Source organism: Chanodichthys erythropterus, chromosome 24 (assembly GCF_024489055.1).
Source record: "Chanodichthys erythropterus isolate Z2021 chromosome 24, ASM2448905v1, whole genome shotgun sequence".
NCBI lineage: Eukaryota > Metazoa > Chordata > Actinopteri > Cypriniformes > Xenocyprididae > Chanodichthys > Chanodichthys erythropterus.
Window position 1 is genome coordinate 15,262,477 of NC_090244.1, and position 21,276 is coordinate 15,283,752.

Genomic DNA, 21,276 nt, shown 5'->3' on the forward strand with positions numbered 1-21,276 from the left:
TTTAATGCACTCTCCAATATGAAATAATAAAACAATGTATAATAATTGTACAATAATTAAAAATTGTTCACAAAAGAAAATATTTTTAAATTATAAAAACATTTTATTTTAATTTCCACAATTTAAACAATTAAAAACCAGTAATTAAAAAATAGACTCTGGTCTTCTATAAAAATACCAGCTATCATCACAAGTGTGTTATAATACTGTAAAATGCTAAAAACAGAAATGTTTTAGTACAGTCATGAGGTAGATAAGCTCAATGTGATAGTGATTTAGATCCATTAATTTCAACTATAAATCAATGTTCAACTTCAATGAATTAAAACACACTTGAAGGCTGCATACACAACATAAAACTCCTCAGTATGCAACAATCATTGAATTTGTTTGCAATAAAACCCCACAAATGTAGCATATGTACCATCTGATGCATTGTGTGCCTGCTGGTAAGATTTCTGCCTCTTTTATACTGCATTTCAGTCCTCCATCCACATAAATGTAGGCTTTGACCACAGTTGAGAGTGCGACTTTTCTGGATGGATGACATCGGCTGTCAGAGAGGGATCTATTGGATGAGGAGACAACAAGGACGTGCGGGCGGCAAGGAGACCCATACGCACGCAGCTGTCAGTGTCCATCCCTTGTAGGATCCCAACCATCATTGCTCCAGCAAAACTAGATAGAGAGAAGATAGAGAGACTAATGTGAAACAGTTTATTCATTGTGCATGATGTTAAATTATCCCATGATTTACTCACCCTCAAGCCATCCTAGGTGGATATGACTATCTTCTTTCAGACAAATACAATCAAAGTTATATTTAAAAATATCCTGGCTCTTCCAAGCTTTATAATGGTGCTCCTGATTTTGAAGTCCAGAAAAGTGCATCCATCCATCATAAAAGTAATCCATATGGCTCCAGGGGGTTACTAAAAGCCTTCTGAAGCAAAGCGATGGGTTTTTAAAGAAAAATATCCATATTTAAAACTATAATAACTGGCTGTTAATGAGTTCGTCATTACCTTATGCATCAGGTCAGAGATTACTCTTTTGCGTAAGGCCATCTGCCGAAAGCTACTTATTATAGTTGATAAATTTTTAAATATGGACTTTTTTCTTACAAAAATGCATTGCTTTGCTTCAGAAGGCCTTTATTAACCCACTGGAGCCGTATGGATTACTTTTATGATGGATGGATGCACTTTCGGAGTTCAAAAAACATGGGCGCCATTCGCAACCATTATAAAGCTTGGAAGAGTCAGGATATTTTTTAATATAACTCCAATAGTGTTCGTCTGAAAGACGATAGTCATATACACCTTGGATGGCTTGAGGGTGAGTAAATCATGGGATAATTTTCATTTTTGGATGAACTATTCCTTTAAATACTTATATTAACATACCTGTCACCAGCTCCAGACACATTTACTGTTTCTTTAGAGCTCACAGTCAGCGCAGGATAATGAACAGCACACAGTCGTCCTTTCTGGTATAAAAATGCACAAATAATATTCAATATTTTAATATCAGACTAAAAGGGTTTAAAGGGTTAGTTCACCCAAAAATGAAAATAATGTCATTAATTACTCTCCCTCATGTTGTTCCACACCCGTCTTCAGAACACAAATTAAGATATTTTTGTTGAAATCTGATGGCTCAGTGAGGCCTGCATAGGGAGTAATGAGATTTCCTCTCTCAAGATCCATTAATGTACTAAAAACATTTAAATCAGTTCATGTGAGTACAGTGGTTCAATATTAATATTATAAAGCAATAAGAATATTTTTGGTGCGGTAAAAAAACAAAATAACGACTTATTTAGTGATGGCTGATTTCAAAACACTGCTTCAGGAAGCTTCGGAGCACAAATGAATCAGCTTGTCGAATCTGCGGTTCGGAGCGCCAAAGTCACATGATTTCAGCAGTTTGGTGGTTTGACACGCGATCCGAATCATGATTCGACACACTGATTCATAACGCTCCGAAGCTTCATGAAGCAGTGTTTTGAAATCGTCCATCACTATATAAGTCGTAATTTCGTTTTTTTGCCGCACCAAAAATATTCTCGTCACTTTATAATATTAATATTCAACCACTGTACTCACATGAACTGATTTAAATATGTTTTTAGTACATTAATGGATCTTGAGAGAGGAAATTACATTGCTGGCTATGCAGGCTACACTGAGCCATCGGATTTCAACTAAAATATCTTAATTTGTGTTCTGAAGATGAACGAAGGTCTTACAGGTGTGGAACGACATGAGGGTGAGTAATAAATGACATTATTTTCATTTTTGGGTGAACTAACCCTTTAAGAAGACACTTAAAGTCGACAAGAAACTCAAGATGTTACTGTCTTTTCTTCCCTGTTGTGACGTATAGCTGAGTGAAAAGGCTTCTAGAACAAGGAAAAAAAAATGTAGGGTGGGAATTCGGATGGATTTTGTCCATCGGGAATTGGTGTATATGCTCTGTAAGCGGTAGACCAATCACTACAGACTGGGCTCTCTGACCAATCAGAGCAGAGTAGGCTTTCAGAAAGGAGGGGTTTAGAGAGACTGAATCCCTTATTAAACCATTTCAGACACTGTGAGAAAAGAGGTGATGCTACAATGTATATTATGAGAAATTTAAAGTGTTTTTTGACCTTGGATGCATGTAAACCTATTGTAAGAGACACAATTTGGAGCTTTTAAAATAGCATAATAGTAGCACTTTAATAATACTTGCTTTATTGTCCTCGAAAGGCAATTTGTCATGTAGACAGTACATGTACAGCAACACAATAGCACACATTTTATAACAAGTAATTTAAAAACATGATTGAAGCAGGTATAAAGGAATTCAACTATCTATTTAATTTAGGCAAAGGGACTTTAAATCTCCATTTGAAATTTAGTACACAATGGATGGGTGACATCGGAAAGGATCGACTGGCCCTTCCAAGTCAACATTTGTTCATAAATTTGTGTAATATTCCTTAAGTCGGTCCCCACTATCTAGCTGCACATTATAACTATGTTACTCATTTTACTCCTATTCCTTAAAGGTGCCCAAGAATGCTTTTTTACAAGATGTAATATAAGTCTAAGGTGTCCCCTGAATGTGTCTGTGAAGTTTCAGCTCAAAATACCCCATAGATTTTTTTTTAAAGATTTTTTTTAACTGCCTATTTTGGGGCATCATTAACTATACACTGATTTTGGCAGCGCGCCGCCCCTTTAAATAGTGTGCTTCCTGCCACACGAGCTCTCGACTATATTACAGTGCATTTACAAAGTTCACACAGCTAATATAACCCTCAAATTGATCTTTACAAGATGTTCGTCATGCATACTGCATGCATGCTTCGAATTATCTGAGTAAAGTATTTATTTTGAGGTTTACATTTGATTCTGAATGAATTTGAGGCTGTGCTCTGTGGCTAACGGCTAATGCTACACTGCTGGAGAGATTTATAAAGAATGAAGTTGTGTTTATGAATTATACAGACTTCAAGTGTTTAATAATGAAAATGACGACAGTCTTGTCTCTGTGAATACAGTAAGAAACGATGGTAACTTTAACCACATTTAACAGTACATTAGCAACATGCTAACGAAACATTTAGAAAGACAATTTACAAATATCACTAAAAATATCATGTTATCATGGATCATGTCAGTTATTATTGCTCCATCTGCCATTTTTTGCTGTTGTTCTTGCTTGCTTACCTAGTCTGTGCACAGATCCAGACGTGAATACTGCCTTTCCTTGTCAAATGCCTTGAACATGGGCTGGCATATATGCAAATATTGGGGTCATACATATTAATGATCCCGACTGTTACGTGTTTTCCGGAAGTCTTTTAAACAAATGAGATTAACATAAGAAGGAGGAAACAATGGAGTTTGAAACTCAATGTATGTCTTTTCCATGTACTGAACTCTTGTTATTTAACTATGCCGAGGTAAATTCAAATTTTGATTCTAGGGCACCTTTAATTTGAGCTTGCCATACCAACAAATAATACAAAAAACTTAAGACAAGTATAAAACATTTTTACATCCATATTAAAACTACAAAGTTTCCTCAGAAAAAGCAAATGCTGGAGAGCTTTCCCTCAAATAGTATCAGTTTACTTCAATATATAATATAATATCAAGTACTCTCCCTAAATATTTATATTTCTTGACCACTTGTACCTGCTGTCCCATTATGAGGCACAGAATTCTTTTGTTTCAAAAGCATTAATATTTAAAAAATGAAGCATCACACAATTGAATAAAATGATCTTCCATTGGACTATGAGTATCATATGACTCATCACTGAATCATCTGCGACAACAGATAGTAAATAATTAAAATAATAAGCTCATCATACCCGTTTTTGCTTTCGTGGCTGCAAATTGACAGTTCCAGCATCATGTTCTCCACACACCAACACACCTAACGGACCTAAAGTGACCACCACACAATGTAGATGCTCCAGCAGGGGGCGGCAGAGAGCCGGTACACAGCCCAATACATCATCAAGCGATCTGGGCAACTCTAAAACAAAATGATGCTTTGATTACTATTCAAGTAGCTCTGCAACTTCCTGTCCAGTAGTCAACCATTTGCTTATTTTTAGGTTGTTGCTAACTACATTACCTGTAGGAGTGGGCAGACCTAGTGTATGATTCATGGTGCAGAGCTCTGCCAGGTTGGGGGAGGTGTAGGACAGGGCTTTCCAGCTCTCTGACAGGAAGGGCTTACAGGCCTTATCTGCATCCGTGGGCTCAAACCAGACTGCAGCAAAAGAGAAAGACATAGATATGCACATTACTGATTTGAAACCATGACGGCAACACTCGGAATCAGTATTAGATAAGGGAGGTTTACCAGGGACTGCATGATTCTTGGAGATAAAGCACACGTAATCAATGGTTGAAACCGGAATGTTGCCATCAAGAACTACAAGAGATGCTGATGCAAGCTTATCCTCAAACTGAGATACCTGAACATAAAATAAATAAATAAATTACGCTATCGAAATAGCTGTTTACGTTGCTTTAAAGCCCTTGTGTTGACGTATTTCCATTTTTTTGGGGATTGATTTGTTGGTTGCAGGTTGTTTCTTGAGCATCAAATCATCATATTAGAATGATTTCTGAAGGATCATGTGACACTGAAGACTGGAGTAATGATGCTGAAATTTCAGCTTTGAATTTTCAGAATAAATCACATTTTAAAATATTAAGCAGTTAATTGTAATAATATTTCACAAGATTAGTTTTTACTGTATTTTTGATCAAATAAATACAACCTTGGTGTTTAAAATCATTAAAAACGAAAACTTTGAATATACGTACATACTGCTCTTGTATTTGCTGATGGATGTCCATGTCTCCCAACCCCAGGCTCAACTCTCCGGACTCAGTTATGACAGCACAATAGGTCGCAGTCCTTTGGTCCTGTAATCTGGCAATTGCACTTGTATCCTGTTGAGTAAAATACAAAAAAACTACAAAGAGATTTTGGCTACAAGAGCAATAAAATACAAAGTAGAAAATATAACTCACCATGTGTTTACAATAGTTTAACACTGCGTCACTATGAGAGTCTTTGCCGATGGCAGAGATGAAGAGTGGTTTGTACCCTAATCGGCTTAAACAATCTACAGGAAATACAGGAAGAGTCAAAAACAGAAGAATTGTACACATTCATTCATAATCATTTGAATGACGCACAACATACCAGCAATATTTCTGCCCACTCCTCCAAATGACTGGCACACACTTCCTGGATTTGTCTGACCAAACTGAATTAAATACAAATATTTAAATGCATACCGTCATTAAAAAGTAACTTAAAGGATTAGTTGACTTCAGAATTAAAATTTCCTGATGTCATCCAAGATGTTTATGTCTTTCTTTCTTCAGTCGAAAAGAATTTAAGGTTTTTGAGGAAAACATTCCAGGATTTTTCTCCATATAGTGGACTTCAATGGGGACCAAAGAGTTGAAAGTCCAAATTGCAGTTTCAGTGCAGCTTCAAAGGGCTCTACATGATCCCAGATGAGGAATAAGGGTCTTATGTAACGAAACAATTCATTTTCTAAACAAAAAAATAAAACATATATATTTTTTAACCACAAATGCTCGTCTTGCACTGCTCTGTGATGTGCCACGCATTACATAATCATGTTGGAAAGGTCACGCGTGATGTAGGCGGAAGTACCGCGGTATAGGGCGAAAAACTCTCCTCCAAATTCAAAGTTGTTCAACATCGTTGTTTTACCTTTTTTTGTAAAAGCTGTTTGATTTAGTCTTTGCACTATTGCTTTTTAAACATTTGCGCGGTACTGCCGCCTTGACCTTTCCAACATGATTACGTAAAGTGTGGCGCATCGCAGATGAGCATTTGTGGTTAAAAAGTATATATATTTTAATTTTTGTAGAAAATGGCCGATCGTTTCGCTAGATATGATTCTTTTTCCTCGTTTGGGATCGTGTAGAGCCCTTTGAAGCTGCACTGAAACTGCAATTTGGATCTTCAACTGGTTGGTAACTGGAGAAAAATCCTGGAATGTTTTCCTCAAAAACCTTAATTTCTTTCCGACTGAGGAAAGTAATCCTTTCAGCTCCTGTATCTTGTTATTAGACTTACCACCAGTTTTTCTGTTGTGCCTTTAGCGATGAAATCAACGTTTATTCCACCGATAACAATCTGAGGGAAATTAAGTGTTATTTATTCTAGTTTTTTCTTTATTTTAAGTGTTTCATCTAATATTTATATTATATAATCTTTTTAGTTTTAATTAACAACAACAACAACAACCGCTGAAAATAAAACTGATTTATTAGCATTAGTCTTTCCATAAAAGCTTACTATATCACTTACAGTTTTGGAGTCCATTCTCTGGTCCTTTGACTTTTGGGTCTTAATGTCACCTCTGAAGTTGCATCCACTTTTTGCTTTGTGTCTAGAAAGGGCACATGCAATCCGACTGCCTACCTTGGCATTGTTATGGATGAGTCCTATATCTGAAAATGAATGAACTTCAGGAAAATACCACAAAATATATGGTGCAGACCACTTACACTACAACCACACAATGCAATAGGGTACATTTGAATCATATATCATTGTTTAGGATGCATGAGATCAAAATATCATTACAAGTATATAAGAATATAAATGCAAAACTCTTAAAATGGATACTGGCTTTCAAGGACTTCCCTTTAGTCAGCTCATTGACTCGCTGAAGGATAAAAGGAGTGACATCTCTTCCTGTGACACCTTTTGAGCTTAAAATATATAAAAGAAACTGTTAGAAGTGTTTATGTTATACAGTATGTGGCAACTGGTATGTCCAGGCATTATTTTTCTCTACCTGGCCTCGGTCACAGCTGTTTGTATGGCGTCTTCTATCTGTTGTCCCGTGGCTGCATGTTCCTCTGGGATGGGAACGGCCAACAGAAGACCACTTTGCAGCCCCAGAGATAGTGTGCTTGCTGTTGAGAAAAGAGAGTTTAAGAGCCCTTCATGAATGACTAAGCAGGATGAGTTACATTAGAGAAAACATTATCTACGATCTCTGTTTCAACTAGCTCTTTCAATTACAATCACTACAGCTTTCAGTAAATGTGTAATATTGACATTTACTCAAATGTAGGTGCGGTAAAAGCTTAAACACTCAGACTTGCCAATAAGATCTGCTGCTTCTTGAGGACTGGAGACATGGTAAGGAGAAGTAAATCCACTTTGCCGAGAGAAGAAAGCCGGGAAGCGTTTTGAATCTCCATATGTGGCCACACACACACCCTGAGTTTCCTGTAAATAAAAACATTGATCTTTGAATTATAACTTAAGTATATATGAAATCAAAACTGACCCTGTTTACTAGAAGTATTAAAATTTGTTTATTATTATAACTATTTTCATATTATGGTAAAAATGTATTAAAATGAATATGAATTATATAAATAAAATAAATTTAAAACACTAAAAAATAACAATCAATAATTTTCAGTGTTATTAGATGTTTTTAGAGTTTATAAAGATTAACTTTTAGGCCACGTGTCCACCAAAGTTACTTGTAACTGATTTTGCAGATCATTTGTTTCAGACTAAAAATGTCGGCACAATGTAGGTACAATAGAGTACTTGCTATGTATGTTCGGAGACCAGGAATATTAATTTCTCATCCATTTTGTTCCATTTTCTGCTTGTTGATGTCACTGTACAGCAAGAATGTTGTGATATTTGGTGTTGTATTTGTCCAACCCCTCCTCCACTCTGATTGGACGGCTGGCTAAAATTGACAGTGATAAGTGCAGCATTTTACTTAAAGTTGAAAATTTTTCAACTCTAGGCGACCAGTAAAAAACGCAGAGCGCTCTGCGCTTGAGCGTGAAAAGGACGCTCAGCGCCTCGTTACGCTCCTGGCGTTTAAAAAAATACAGCGCTCCCATTGAAAACAATTGGAAAATTACGCTAGCCGCTGGAAAAAACGCTTTGGTAGACACACGGCCTTAGAGGGTACTTTACCACTGGCAAAATGGCCTTTCAATAAAACTTGGCTATCTATGTGGTAAGACGGTAAAAAAAAAATTGAAATCTACCTGACTAGAGAAAACAGAAAAAAGGCTGTTGTCTTCCCTTTTGCCAAATAGGAAGGAAAACTTCAACACCCTTAATGCAGAAGGCATGTTGCCATCCAAGGCAACACCCACCAGTCTGCTCCTATTGGATACGCTTGACCAGAGTCAAATACAGCCTTGCTTGAGTAGGAAATACTTCTAAGCAAACTTTTAGTCACAATGGTGTCAACTTGTATTGTCCCCAGGTGAAAGAATTCAAAGATTAAATGTTTAGAATTAGTAGTAGTGAGTTAGTTTCATTTTCCAGAGAAGAATCCAGCACATTGTAGGCAGCGGCTAAAGGCTGCAAAGAATCGTAAAGAACACCGCGATGTAAAATCTGAAAACCTCTGTGTTTATAGCCAAAATTTAAAAATGGATGACAACAAATACAGTGTTTTAGGCCAAATAGAGGGGAAAAACTGAAAGAAAGATATGGAAGGAAGATATGGAACAGAAAGTACCTTCCTCTCAACCTCCCAAAGTAAAAAACACTGTTGCGTACAAGAAGACTGTTGCCGTAGTGTTCCTGATGCAATGAAATCCAGGCAGACAAGCAATGATTATGTCAAAGATCAAATTTGAAAAAGGAATAACAAATTTATAAAGTAAAAATGTAAAATTATAAAGACAACAAATGAATTAGGTAAACATGAAAACTGTAATAGCAAATAGGTTTAAACATTTTTTTTTTATCTATCTAAAATAGTTTATAATAAAATCCAAAGTATTGTATCTAACAGATGAAAATTGTGAAGATCAGAGTATAGAGAAAGAAGGAGCCAAATAAAGTAAGATATTTGCATAATGAAAGGAAAGGTAGTAGAGAAGAATCAGAAGTGAAGAGCAAAATAAGAGCAAAGAATATATATGAAGGAAACTTACATCCTCTTAAACTTAAGTTTTGGTCTGAGAAAAAAACATTTATCCATTATGTCATAGTTGGTGTAACGGCTAAGTCAGCGTGACTGGTCAAAAGTTAAAGACAGATAAAAACAGATATACGAGATGTTGTTTTGACACCTTTAAGACCTTTAAGAGAATATCACTGATCTTGCATTCTCTCATGTCTGCAGAGATGGAAACAGACATATTTTGATACAAAGGTACATCACATATTCAATTCTGATGGAAAATACACCCACTCTATCTTACAGCCCAGAAGAGACACCAAAGATCTTACATTTGGAAGTAATCAAACATATCAGAGCATATAGTAGAAAATATATAAATTAAAGAAATCATATATAATGTCCTTATAATGTAAAATAAGGAATATAACTAATAATGATGATTAAATAAATACATAGCTATCAATGATTCGAATTCATAAAAAAAAAAAAGAGATTAATAAGATTCATAAAAAGGAATAATTAATAAAAGAAACAAATACAAGACAAATAAATTGAATACAAACCCGATTCCAAAAAAGTTGGGACACTGTACAAATTGTGAATAAAACCAGAATGCAATGATGTGGAAGTTTCAAATTTCACTATTTTATTCAGAATACAACATGGATGACATATCAAATGTTTAAACTGAGAAAAAATAAGTTGATTTTAAATTTCATGGCATCAACACATCTCAAAAAAGTTGGGACAAGGCCATGTTTACCACTGTGTGGCATCCCCTCTTCTTTTTATAACAGTCTGCAAACGTCTGGGGACTGAGGAGACATGTTGCTCAGGTTTAGGAATGGGAATGTTGTCCCATTCTTGTCTAATACAGGCTTCTAGTTGCTCAACTGTCTTAGGTCTTCTTTGTCACGTCTTCCTCTTTATGATGCACCAAATGTTTTCTATGGGTGAAAGATCTGGACTGCAGGCTGGACATTTCAGTACCTGGATCCTTCTTCTACTCAGCCATGATGTTGTAATTGATGCAGTATGTGGTCTGGCATTGTCATGTTGGAAAATGCAAGGTCTTCCCTGAAAGAGACAACATCTGGATAGGAGCATATGTTGTTCCAGAACTTGGATATACCTTTCAGCATTGATGGTGCCTTTCCAGATGTGTAAGCTGCCCATGCCACACGCACTCATGCAACCCCATACCATCACAGATGCAGGCTTCTGAACGGAGCGCTGATAACAACTTGGGTTGTCCTTGTCCTCTTTAGTCCGGATGACATGGCGTCCCAGAGATTGTTCCAGATTCTCTGAATCTTTGGATGATATTATGCACTGTAGATGATGATAACTTCAAACTCTTTGCAATTTTTCTCTGAGAAACTCCTTTCTGATATTTCTCCACTATTTTTCGCCAGAGCATTGGAGGAATTGGTGATCCTCTGCCCATCTTGACTTCTGAGAGACACTACCACTCTGAGAGACTCTTTTTATACCCAATCATGTTGCCAATTGACCTAATAACTTTCAAATTGGTCCTCCAGCTGTTCCTTATATGTACATTTAACTTTTCCGGCCTCTTATTGCTACCTGTCCCAACTTTTTTGGAAGTGTAGCTCTCATGAAATCCAAAATGAGCCAATATTTGGCATGACATTTCAAAATGTCTCACTTTCAACATTTGATATGTTATCTATATTCTATTGTGAATAAAATATAAGTTTAGGAGATTTGTAAATTATTGCATTCCTTTTTTATTCACAATTTGTACAGTGTCCCAAATTTTTTGGGATCGGGTTTGTACATGCATACACCATTTCCATTTTACCATAATGCTGTTAAAGAGTTGACAATGTATGATACAATTTTCAGTTAGAAACCAACTCTTACAATAACTGTTTTGTTAATAAAACTCTGCCAATCTGACTGTCTGTAGGCAGGGATAATAATAAACTAACAGGAATTTCTTGGTCCAAGTAACACGGAGGAAGTGTAAACATTGTTCATTTTAAATTACGCTTTAACTCAGCATTAGATGACGGCAAAGAAAAAAACAGCTTCCGCAACTTACATGAAATCTTGTAAAAAATGTTGAGTGGGTTTGAGCACTTACCAAGAACTCAAGAGTGCGACCGATATCTAGGATGGATTTGACTCCAGCAGACACAACAGCAATAGGTGTTCGACCCAGTTCAGTGAGGTCCGCACTCACATCCAAGGCTGCAAGAGATAATATATCGGACAATAAATACAGGCAGTATACGTTATGTATAATGTGCATATATCACATGGACACTTGTTCAATAAACATACAGTTTTCTCCATGTCTATGTACTCCTCCAATGCCTCCAGTTACAAAGACAGGAATCCCAGCTTTGTGAGCCGCAATCATTGTACCGGAGACAGTGGTGCCACCCGACAGACCCTGCATTATCAAAATAGACATTTCACATACAAATGTATATTGACATAGATACACATAGAAGTTTAGTTTAGTTCAAGACCTTGCTGATGACATAAGGAAGGTCTCTTCTGGACACTTTAAGTGCTGTTTTGCTCTGTGCCAGGAAGTCCAGTTCATCCGAAGAAAGGCCCACATGAATCCTCCCCTCAAGAATCCCAATGGTTGCTGGGATTGCACCTTCAGCCCTCACAATATCTTCCACTTCCTTTGCTGTGCTGAAATACAGAGGAAATGCAGTTGATTGGTAAATACTGAATCCAGATATGAATCAGAGTACTGATTCAAAGTTCTCCACCTTCTAGACTTTAAAAAGCTTGTGCAATAATACATCTAAAATTTTTTAGATACAGAGGCATGTGACAACCTTGACTTCAGAATGACGTAAGGGAATTGACAGCACTATAAGAGATTTCTCTCAATTTTTCTTTTTTTTTTTTTCTTTTACCTGAGATTGTGAGGATAAGGCATTCCATGTGTAATAATAGTGCTTTCCAGAGCCACAACTGGCCTGTGATCCGCCAAAGCCTCTTTCACATTAGGATGGATGGTAAACAGGCTGTCTGTATGGAGAAATAGGGACACTGTATTCAAAACACTGTACCATTGAACATTCAAATTTGGTGACCCAAGACAGATTGCACCAAGTTTAAATTGGTTCTCAGCTGTATGGTGATTGATCTCGACAAATGTTTGTTCTCAGAACTTTGGCTAACATTCTGGCAGGGGTTTCAAACATTCTTTCAGTAACATTAACAGAATGTTTGTTCAAAGTTATCTGGTCTTTAAGCATGTTCTCAAAACGTGAGCACAAAAACATTATTTATTCATTGTTCATGGAACTTTTTTCTGAAATGTTTTAGTTGGGCTGATGTTTTTTAAATGTTACTACTCATTTCAGAATATTCAGAGAACATTCAAAAGTAATGTTCCGATAATGTTTGCAAAAATATCAAATGGAATGTCCCTTTAAATTCTGTCATCATTTACTCACCCTCAAGTTGTTCCAAACCTGTAAAAATGTCTTTGTTCTGTTGAATGCAAAGGAAGATATAAGTTTGTAACCAGACCGCTTTGGGGCACCATTGACTTCTATAGTAGGAAAAAAAATACTATGGGAGTCAATGGTGTCTCACAACTGTTCAGTTTCCCCACATTCTTTAAAATATCTCCCTTTGTGTTCAACATTTTTGGGGTGAACTGTCCCTTTAACGTCCCAGTAATCAAGACAAAACAACAAAACGTTCTTGGAACATATTTTTGTTAGCTTCTGTGGAGATTTTGGTCATTTTGGAGCGTGACAGCCTATTTACTTTAATTATATGGAAATTAAAAGCTTGGATATTCTGCTAAATATTTTCTTCTAGGTTTCATGGAATACAAGAAAACAGGTTTGGAACAAATAATAATTTTGAACTAAATATTCAGTGATAAGACGGTCACAGTGGTGCAATTAGCCTGAAAGGTGCATTGCAGAGAAACATGAAATTGGGACAAGGTTTCTCCAACTATAAATATCTTTAATGTGGAGATGTGGTTTGTGCTACTTTACCTTTTTTGCAGGGTCTGCTGGATGAAGTGTTAATGCAACGTTTAAGAAACGCAGAAAACCTCCACAACATCTTCAAAACAGGATCTTCAGGTCAGCAAAACTTAATTTAGCAATAATTCGAAAATAAAACCAAACCACCGCCTGCTGGAGTTTCCAAATCATTCAAAGGAAGCAATTTGTCATGCTCTGTTTGTTAGAGACAAGAGACGTGCTGAAATATGCAACTGCAACAATCCTGCACACGTTTCAAAAGAAATCACTAAAGAATAAAACCAACATACGGGTCATGTACGTAAACAATTCAGGACTTCAGTCGTCCAGTATAGTGAGAGAAAATAGGCTGCTTCGCTCATTAAAACGCTTCTCACGCACTACTCACTGGTACTGACTTCAGTCACGATTCGGCTTAAATCAATCCAAATCTTTATTTTGAATATTAAACTCTCAATTTAATCTATTTGCAGCATTCTTCTCGGCTCGACTCCACTAGGTTGAACTTTGATCCGGTTGGGTCTGTTTGTACTAGCCTAGAATCGCATCAGTTGCCTTTTACTCAGAACTTCTGTCAGAACGGCATTGATTTTAAAGTTAAGGGGGGGGGAGTTTGAAGCCAAAAATGCATCCACCCATTAAAAAAATAATCCATAATGACTCCAGGGGGTTAATAAAGGCCTTCTGATGTGAAGCGAAGTGATTTTGTAAGAAATATGTCTATATTTACAACTTTATAAATTCAAATAACTAGCTTCCGGGGATACTCTTCCAAGTAGACTTGCACATTCTGCGTATGGTCGTCTGCCGGAAGCTAGTTATTTGAATTTATAAATTTTTAAATATGGATATTTTCTTACAAAAATGCATCGCTTCACTTCAAAAGACCTTTATTAATGCCCTGGAGTCGTATTGTATGGATTACTTTTTTTATGGATGGAAGTATTATTTTTGGCTTCAAAATGCGGCTCCCTATTCACTACCATTATAAACCTTGGATGACAAGGATATTTTTAAATATATCTCCGATTGTGTTTGTCTGAAAGAAGATATTCATATCCACCTAGGATGGCTTGAGGGTGAGTAAATCATGGGAAAATTTACATTTTTGGGTGAACTACCCCTTTAAATCATTGGTACTCCATGTATTCTTCAGAGATCATATTTCTTGGTTATAGGTTTCAGAAAACAATAACACATCATATCCTTAATTCTGCACTCGTTTCCTTTGAAAATGTATTCAAATTTGTCATTCCTTGACCCTTCAGGAATGAATAAAAAAAAAATAAAAAATGTGACAATACCAAATTCATGTGGAAAAAAAAAGTGCAATTTGTTTATTATAGAAAATAGATTTTCTGTAGCTTAAACAGTAGAACATGGTGCTAGCAATGAGTTTCATGGGTTCAATTCCCAGCAAATGCAAAAATATTAAATGTATACATTGAATGCAATGTAAATAGCTTTAGATAAAACAACTGCCAAATATAAGTAAATGTCTTATATTTTCACATTTTCATTTTTTCTGACTTCATAACTTACTTGATATGCCATTTTATACATACAGTAGACAAAATTTTGGACTCAGAAAGTTACTGTAATCTGATTATGTCAAGCTTAATTCAAAGAGGCTGTAAACTTAAAGCATGTTGTGCGACAGCTTTAGTCTCTGGTAAACCTTTCACATCTAAAGTAGTAAAGCTACTCGGGACTGATCCACTGTAGTACACATCGGTGGTAAGAACTGAAGAATTCTCGTTCAGTAAAATGCCTGTCTCTGCGATGGAAGACTTTAAATCATGACACTTAATCAAATTGACAATTGCATGAGCTTTACGTTCTTCAGTCAGCTTATAGCATTCAGTGACGGGGTTATAGTTTATAGGAAACATTGACTCCAAGATGTTTTCCTCTTCTTCATCATCATCACTGTCCAAAAGCTCCATTTCAAACCAGTTCGGATTCTTCAGCTGGTAACTATGAAAAGCTTCAATAGCATCCCGAAGGGCTCGTCCTGAGGGACAGTTAAAGTAATCATTCTCCCTAATGCCTTCAATGCATTTAACCCGCCCTGGCTCGTGTTTTTCCATGTCTAAGATCCGGAAGTAAAGTTCCTCAAAGTGCTTCATGAGCTTGTACTTCACCACCACATTAAAAGGTGCTGGAACATCATCCTCACGGCACACGTCATCAAAATAAGCCACCATGTACTTGTGGAAAGATGAAGCGTGAACAAAATCCGGTATAATGAGGCTCAGGGCTGGCGTGAGCATGTCTCCTATGGGTGAGCGTTCATCCTCCTTCAGTCTCACTTTGTGCTCACCGCACATGGCCTTCCACTTCGCATGTACGCCTGGAGAGCACAGGATCAGGACTTTATCTAAGGACTTGGAGATTCGTACCCTTTGCGTATCTAGCCACTGAATTTTGCCAATTGTGCTGAGCCAGGTGGTGTCTAGGAGATCCAGAGTGACGTCTGTGCCACATTTAGCCCTCAGGAAGGCACACAACTTCAAGATGATCTCTTTGTACAGGGGGTGGTCCAGAGAGTAGATGATGATGACCTTCTTATGCTCCTGAACGGGATTCCACTCCAGTTTACCCTCTGCACAGGTAGAGCTGTCTGAGGATGGCGTTTCTATCAAAAGTCATGATTATTATTAAGAAACAAAAGCTTTGAAACCTTCAAAACATATTCAATAAATAAAGAGTGAGTAGAAGAATCAGCAAAACAACTGAAAAGTGAAGAGCAATGTAGCCTATGTTTAACTTTATTACACTGTAGAGTGCAACATTTGGGTTCCAGAAGTTATTTTCTCCATAGGGAAATTGATTTTTATAGTTTCAATAGATATACTCAGCAACTTTAAAGGCACAATATGCAAGACTTTTGGATTTTTAAATTATCCAAAAGTTGACTTGTGTAGTTACATTATTCCAAATGTTTCCAAGAATGCTTAAATCCAGAGAAATAAGCAATTTTAACTAGGACAAGAATCGTGACCATGCGAAGCCTATCAATGACATCGTACCGCGTTACCCTCAGTTTCCAGTTTTATTTTGTAGAAACCATGGAAACACCAAAAACACTTTAATATATGTTTTATTAGACAGGTGAGCAACCGTTTGGATACATTTGACATCGACAGAAAAATAATCATGTTATATAGCTCAACACAGTAAGCCTTATTGTTTAAATCTCGTATTCTTCATTTACAGCGAGTACCATGTTTGCAACAAGTGTCTCATAGTAGCCTCAGAGCAAACGCAGAGTAGCATTATAACAACTATCAACACACAAATGTGTCATGAGCACCAGTTGGAGTGCCCAAAATTGCCACTAGAGGGCACTCCAACCCGGACTGTTCCTCACTACACTCTTGGACTGCATTTCCCATAACCCACTTCCCGGACTCATTATCACGTTCATTGCACCCAGCTGTTTTGTGTTTGATTATTAGTTCTGTCTATTTATACCTGGTTTGTTTCTGCTTTTGTTATCAAGGTTTTGTTTATTGTCACTAGCTTTTGTTTCTGTTTTCTTTGCTTTATGTGGACTGCTCTGTGTACTTTGACCTGGATTATGTTTGTGGATTTCCCAAATAAAGCTGTATTTGGATCTAACCCTCTCGTCTCTGTGCCATTCCGTGACACAAATGTATCTAATATGATAAAACAGCGCTGCTTTACCCCACATATGAATGACCGTAATAATAATAATAAAATTAATGACGGCGTAATAAAAGTTCTGCTGCTCTCAAGTAGGGCTGGGCGATATATCGCATGCGATTGTCACACGCATTTCGTCAGTAAAGCCAGTTCCCTGATTGCCGCTAAATCGATATATCGCCCAGCCCTACTCTTGAGACATGTCACGCTCATCTCTCATTAGCAATCGCTCCTGCTCTGCTTCATACTACAGGAACATTAATAATCTCATGCCCGAGTCTCATCCTGATTCTTTTCCACCGGCTATAGACGTGAAGACAACACCTCCCATGATTACGCAATATCAAGGCGTTGTTAAGATATGCCTTTGTTTTGAATAAGCGACCTCTAGCGGCGAAAATTGACATAGTGTGCCTTTAAAGGTGCAGTATTTAAGAATGCTGTCCGCTAGAGGCCTATTCAAAACAAAGCCGTAGCTTGATGACGCCAAGTTTGAGCGTGGAATCTTGGGACATGTGGTCTTTACCTCAACGGCCAGTGGAAAAAAATTTAGATGAATGCGGGGATGCGATTATTAACGTTACTGTAGTATGAAGCAGAGCAGAACCGAGTGTTGTGGGAGCTGGAGCGTTTGCGCAACACACCGTGAGCAGCGGAACTTTTATTATGACACAGTCGCTGGCGCCGCTTCCGCTTTTCCGGTCATGAGTATGAGGTAACGCAGCTCTGTTTATCATATTAGATACATTTAAGTGTGTTGAAAATGATGTTATAACGTTACTCTGTTCGTTTGCTCGGCGGCTGCTGTGAGCACTTGTTACACACTGCAGTAAGATAGATCGATTTAAGAATATCATATTAAATGCTGGATGGCTTTTGTTGATAAATGGCATGCAATTAATTTTAAAACGTATTGTATGATGGAGAAAATGCTGTATTACTGTTACTAAAAATAAAGCTGCATCTGATTATGCTATGTTAGCTACTTGACAAAATAGTGTTTTTCTCTGAAGCATGGTAAAGCATTGTACTCGCAAAAAATCAAGAAAATTAAATTTAAACAATTAGACTAAACGTGTTGAGCTATATAACGATAATTAGTTTTCTGCCTATAAATATATCAAAACAGTTGTTCCCTTGTCTATTAAAACATGTAATATATTAAAGTGTCTTTGGTGTTTCCATGGTTTCTACAAAATAAAACCGAGGGTAACGTGGGTATGACGCAATTGACACGTCGACTCCTCACACGTCCCGGAGCCTTGGTTAAAATTGCAATTTTCTCACGATTTACAAATAGTTGCAAACATTTGGGATATTGTAAGTACTCAAGTGAACAAAATATAACACTGGCCTAGTGGTTTTTGGATATTTTACTGCAAAAATATTACATATTGCACCTTTAAATGAATAGTTTTATATTTCTCCATTTTAATTTGATTATGTCGCTCGCAATGCTTCATTGGATTGTAGTTCTTTCCCTCACTAAAGCCGTTAAAGGGATAGTTCACCCAAAAATGAAAATTCTGTCATCATTTACTCACTCTCAAGTTGTTCCAAATCTGTATGAATTTCTTTTTTGAGGTTGAGTAAATGATGAGAATTTTCATTTTTAGGTGAACAATCCCTTTAAGTACACAGTCTTTTAATTTGCACTAACCTTTATGTGAATTCTTGTTCCGCAAAAATGCAACACAGCAACCAACAGCAACCAATATGGCTGTCAACACCCCCAGTATAACCAAAATAATAAAATGAACAGGAGCATCTGGAAGAACTGACATTAACATGTTAACAGAGATAATAGTAGCTATCCAAATAAAATAAAAATAAGGTTAATGAACTTCATTTGCATTCAAAAATTAAAAATTAAAAATACACAGGCAATAAGACATTTAAGGTTACTGTGTAATACGTACAAGGACAGATATTAACTTTCTCTCTGTAATCCAGACAGTTCTTCATGCTTTGAATAGACAGCGGCTGAATCTGTTGAACAGGACATCTTTTAGCCATTTAGTGATATAAGACTCAAACAAAACATCCCCATACTATTGTATATTATATATTAACAAACAGCACACATGCAAATGAAACTTTAACTCACCACCAAGTCCAAACTACATTGAGTTATCCACCATGCTTCCAGTGTGAAATTAACCTTTAGATATGTCTCGTTATCCTTTAAAACAGAATTCTTTTCACATCATGCTATATATGAATATATACATTTATAAAGGAATATACAACAGATGGCAGTGTGGAGACTTTTTCTTTACATCTGAATATTGAACATTGGAAGTACCTTTATGACAATGCGAGATGGTTCTGGGTGAAGGTCAGGACTGCAGATGGAGACTCTGTGTTGGTCAGAGAACTCTAGTGGTTCAAATTCTATGGTTATCACCAAGTTCTTTTTCTTATAGTTTCTCACTGACCATTTTACCTTCTTATCCCAAATGCTCTCTAAAACGACAAACAGATTTATACAAACAGAAACACGTTCAAGCATTTGCTTTAGATAACTCAATTGATTACCATGAAATCAAAATGGAAATGGATCGACCAATAGCAAACCACAACTATCCAATCAATTCCCTACAGACAAAATCAAGTTCCGCCCTTCATTTTTTCTTGTTTGAGGAGTCGTTTCACTCAGATATATAAGTCGCAATAGGGAAGAAAAGACTACTGCAACTTCTGTTTCATGTAGACTTTAAATAACTCCTACAAATCTAAATATATACAGTATCTAATCATCAAACCTCAATTGTTATCTAAACATTAATTTATTCTCACCTGGAACTGTGATGTTGGTAATAACTGTATTGATTCCTCTTTCTGGCTTTGGTAAATTGGTTACAAAAACCTGATATTTAAAGTTGGGGACAACCACAATTCTGTCCAAAGAAAAAGTCCACTAAAAATATGAAGGAAAGAAACAAAGATGAAACAGTGGCATGAATAACACTGCATAGTAGTATATGATTATACAAGCATTAATTCTCTTACCAAGGCCAGTCTCAGTTTGTTAAGAAAAATGTAACGAACACAAATGCTTTGATTTGTGGCCATTTCAACCACACGCACTTCAGTCCCTTTGAGGACGTATATACTACCTGATGAAAACAATATGAAGAAAATAACCTTTAAATACATAATTATGCTGGGAAAACAATTTGACAAAAGAAAGTTTCCTGTCAAAAAGGCAATTGATTATTTTTAAATACTGTAGTCTTGAACAGCTGCCTTACTGTCAGGTAATTGGCTCCATGAAAGGTGTATAACTGGTGCAAACTGTCCACTATCATCCCTCTTGGCTTTTACATTTGCAGTTACTTCACGAGAAGAACCTGGGACTTCAGTCCATGGCTTCACCCAACCCTCATCTGAACAGTTCCCTAAGACATCAAAGAAATATTTGATGAACATACCTTTTATTTTGTCTTCAAAAACCTCACATTACTATGAATTTAGAGAAAACTTATACTTACCAACTTGAACATTGCAAGCTACCCCCTGTCAGAAAACAGTATAATGTAAGATTCACTCGTCATTGTTGTTTTTCATTCATAGCATTAATGTTTTATAGATAAAAGGAAAGGAAAACAGCGTCTTTACCTCTTGAGAACATTCCATCGGAGGGAGTTCAATGAGATGCAGGGGTGATATTTTCATTATGACATGAGAAAGAATGAACAGAAAGAGAAAAATCACACTCATTGTAGGTACGCTTTTGTCTGGTACTGCAACAGGCATACGCTGTTTTTCAACATCCTCTAGTGGCTTATCAGATACTATCTGTATTTAGAGGAAACCAGAAGATCAGATAAGGCCGAGGAGGAGCCTGACAAAAAAAACTTTTTCACAATCATTTCCTTTGAAATAAATATATATATAATTTATTTTTTACACTACATATATATTACACTGTATACACAACACCCTTAGCAACCACTCTTAGCAACGTAAACTGTTTGTTCTCCATTTATTCATTGAAGCTTATTGTATTATGTAGAAGAGTATTGTGAAAAAGAGATCGATTGAGCAAGTTTATTACCTGCAGTCCTATGTTCAAAATAAAAAATTAGTTTAAATGTCGACTGCAATATCTTGTCCTTTTAACAGTTGAGGGGTTTT

At 36.5% G+C, this 21,276-nt stretch overlaps 2 protein-coding genes across 2 annotated transcripts; both read right to left on the minus strand.

Annotated features, from left to right (window-relative positions):
- Positions 1 to 15: 15 nt before the first annotated feature.
- Positions 16 to 13,546, minus strand: zgc:136858 (uncharacterized protein LOC678543 homolog). The gene is made up of 18 exons (XM_067380266.1): positions 13,477 to 13,546; positions 12,373 to 12,487; positions 11,968 to 12,142; positions 11,777 to 11,888; positions 11,577 to 11,683; positions 7,677 to 7,803; positions 7,364 to 7,484; positions 7,192 to 7,277; positions 6,871 to 7,013; positions 6,637 to 6,696; positions 5,725 to 5,788; positions 5,550 to 5,644; positions 5,340 to 5,468; positions 4,870 to 4,984; positions 4,639 to 4,776; positions 4,370 to 4,536; positions 1,407 to 1,489; positions 16 to 678 (listed from the first exon to the last, which is right to left on the minus strand). The coding sequence occupies exons 1-18, from the start codon at positions 13,544 to 13,546 to the stop codon at positions 480 to 482; spliced, it is 2,106 nt and encodes a 701-aa protein (XP_067236367.1). The 3' UTR covers positions 16 to 479.
- Positions 13,547 to 14,858: 1,312 nt separating this feature from the next.
- On the minus strand, positions 14,859 to 20,869 carry LOC137014783 (interleukin-17 receptor A). Its single transcript, XM_067379303.1, has 10 exons — positions 20,758 to 20,869; positions 20,631 to 20,655; positions 20,391 to 20,537; positions 20,149 to 20,255; positions 19,936 to 20,056; positions 19,442 to 19,602; positions 19,244 to 19,318; positions 19,026 to 19,125; positions 18,797 to 18,913; positions 14,859 to 16,105 (listed from the first exon to the last, which is right to left on the minus strand). The coding sequence occupies exons 1-10, from the start codon at positions 20,857 to 20,859 to the stop codon at positions 15,090 to 15,092; spliced, it is 1,971 nt and encodes a 656-aa protein (XP_067235404.1). The 5' UTR covers positions 20,860 to 20,869; the 3' UTR covers positions 14,859 to 15,089.
- Between the last annotated feature and the right edge of the window lie 407 nt (positions 20,870 to 21,276).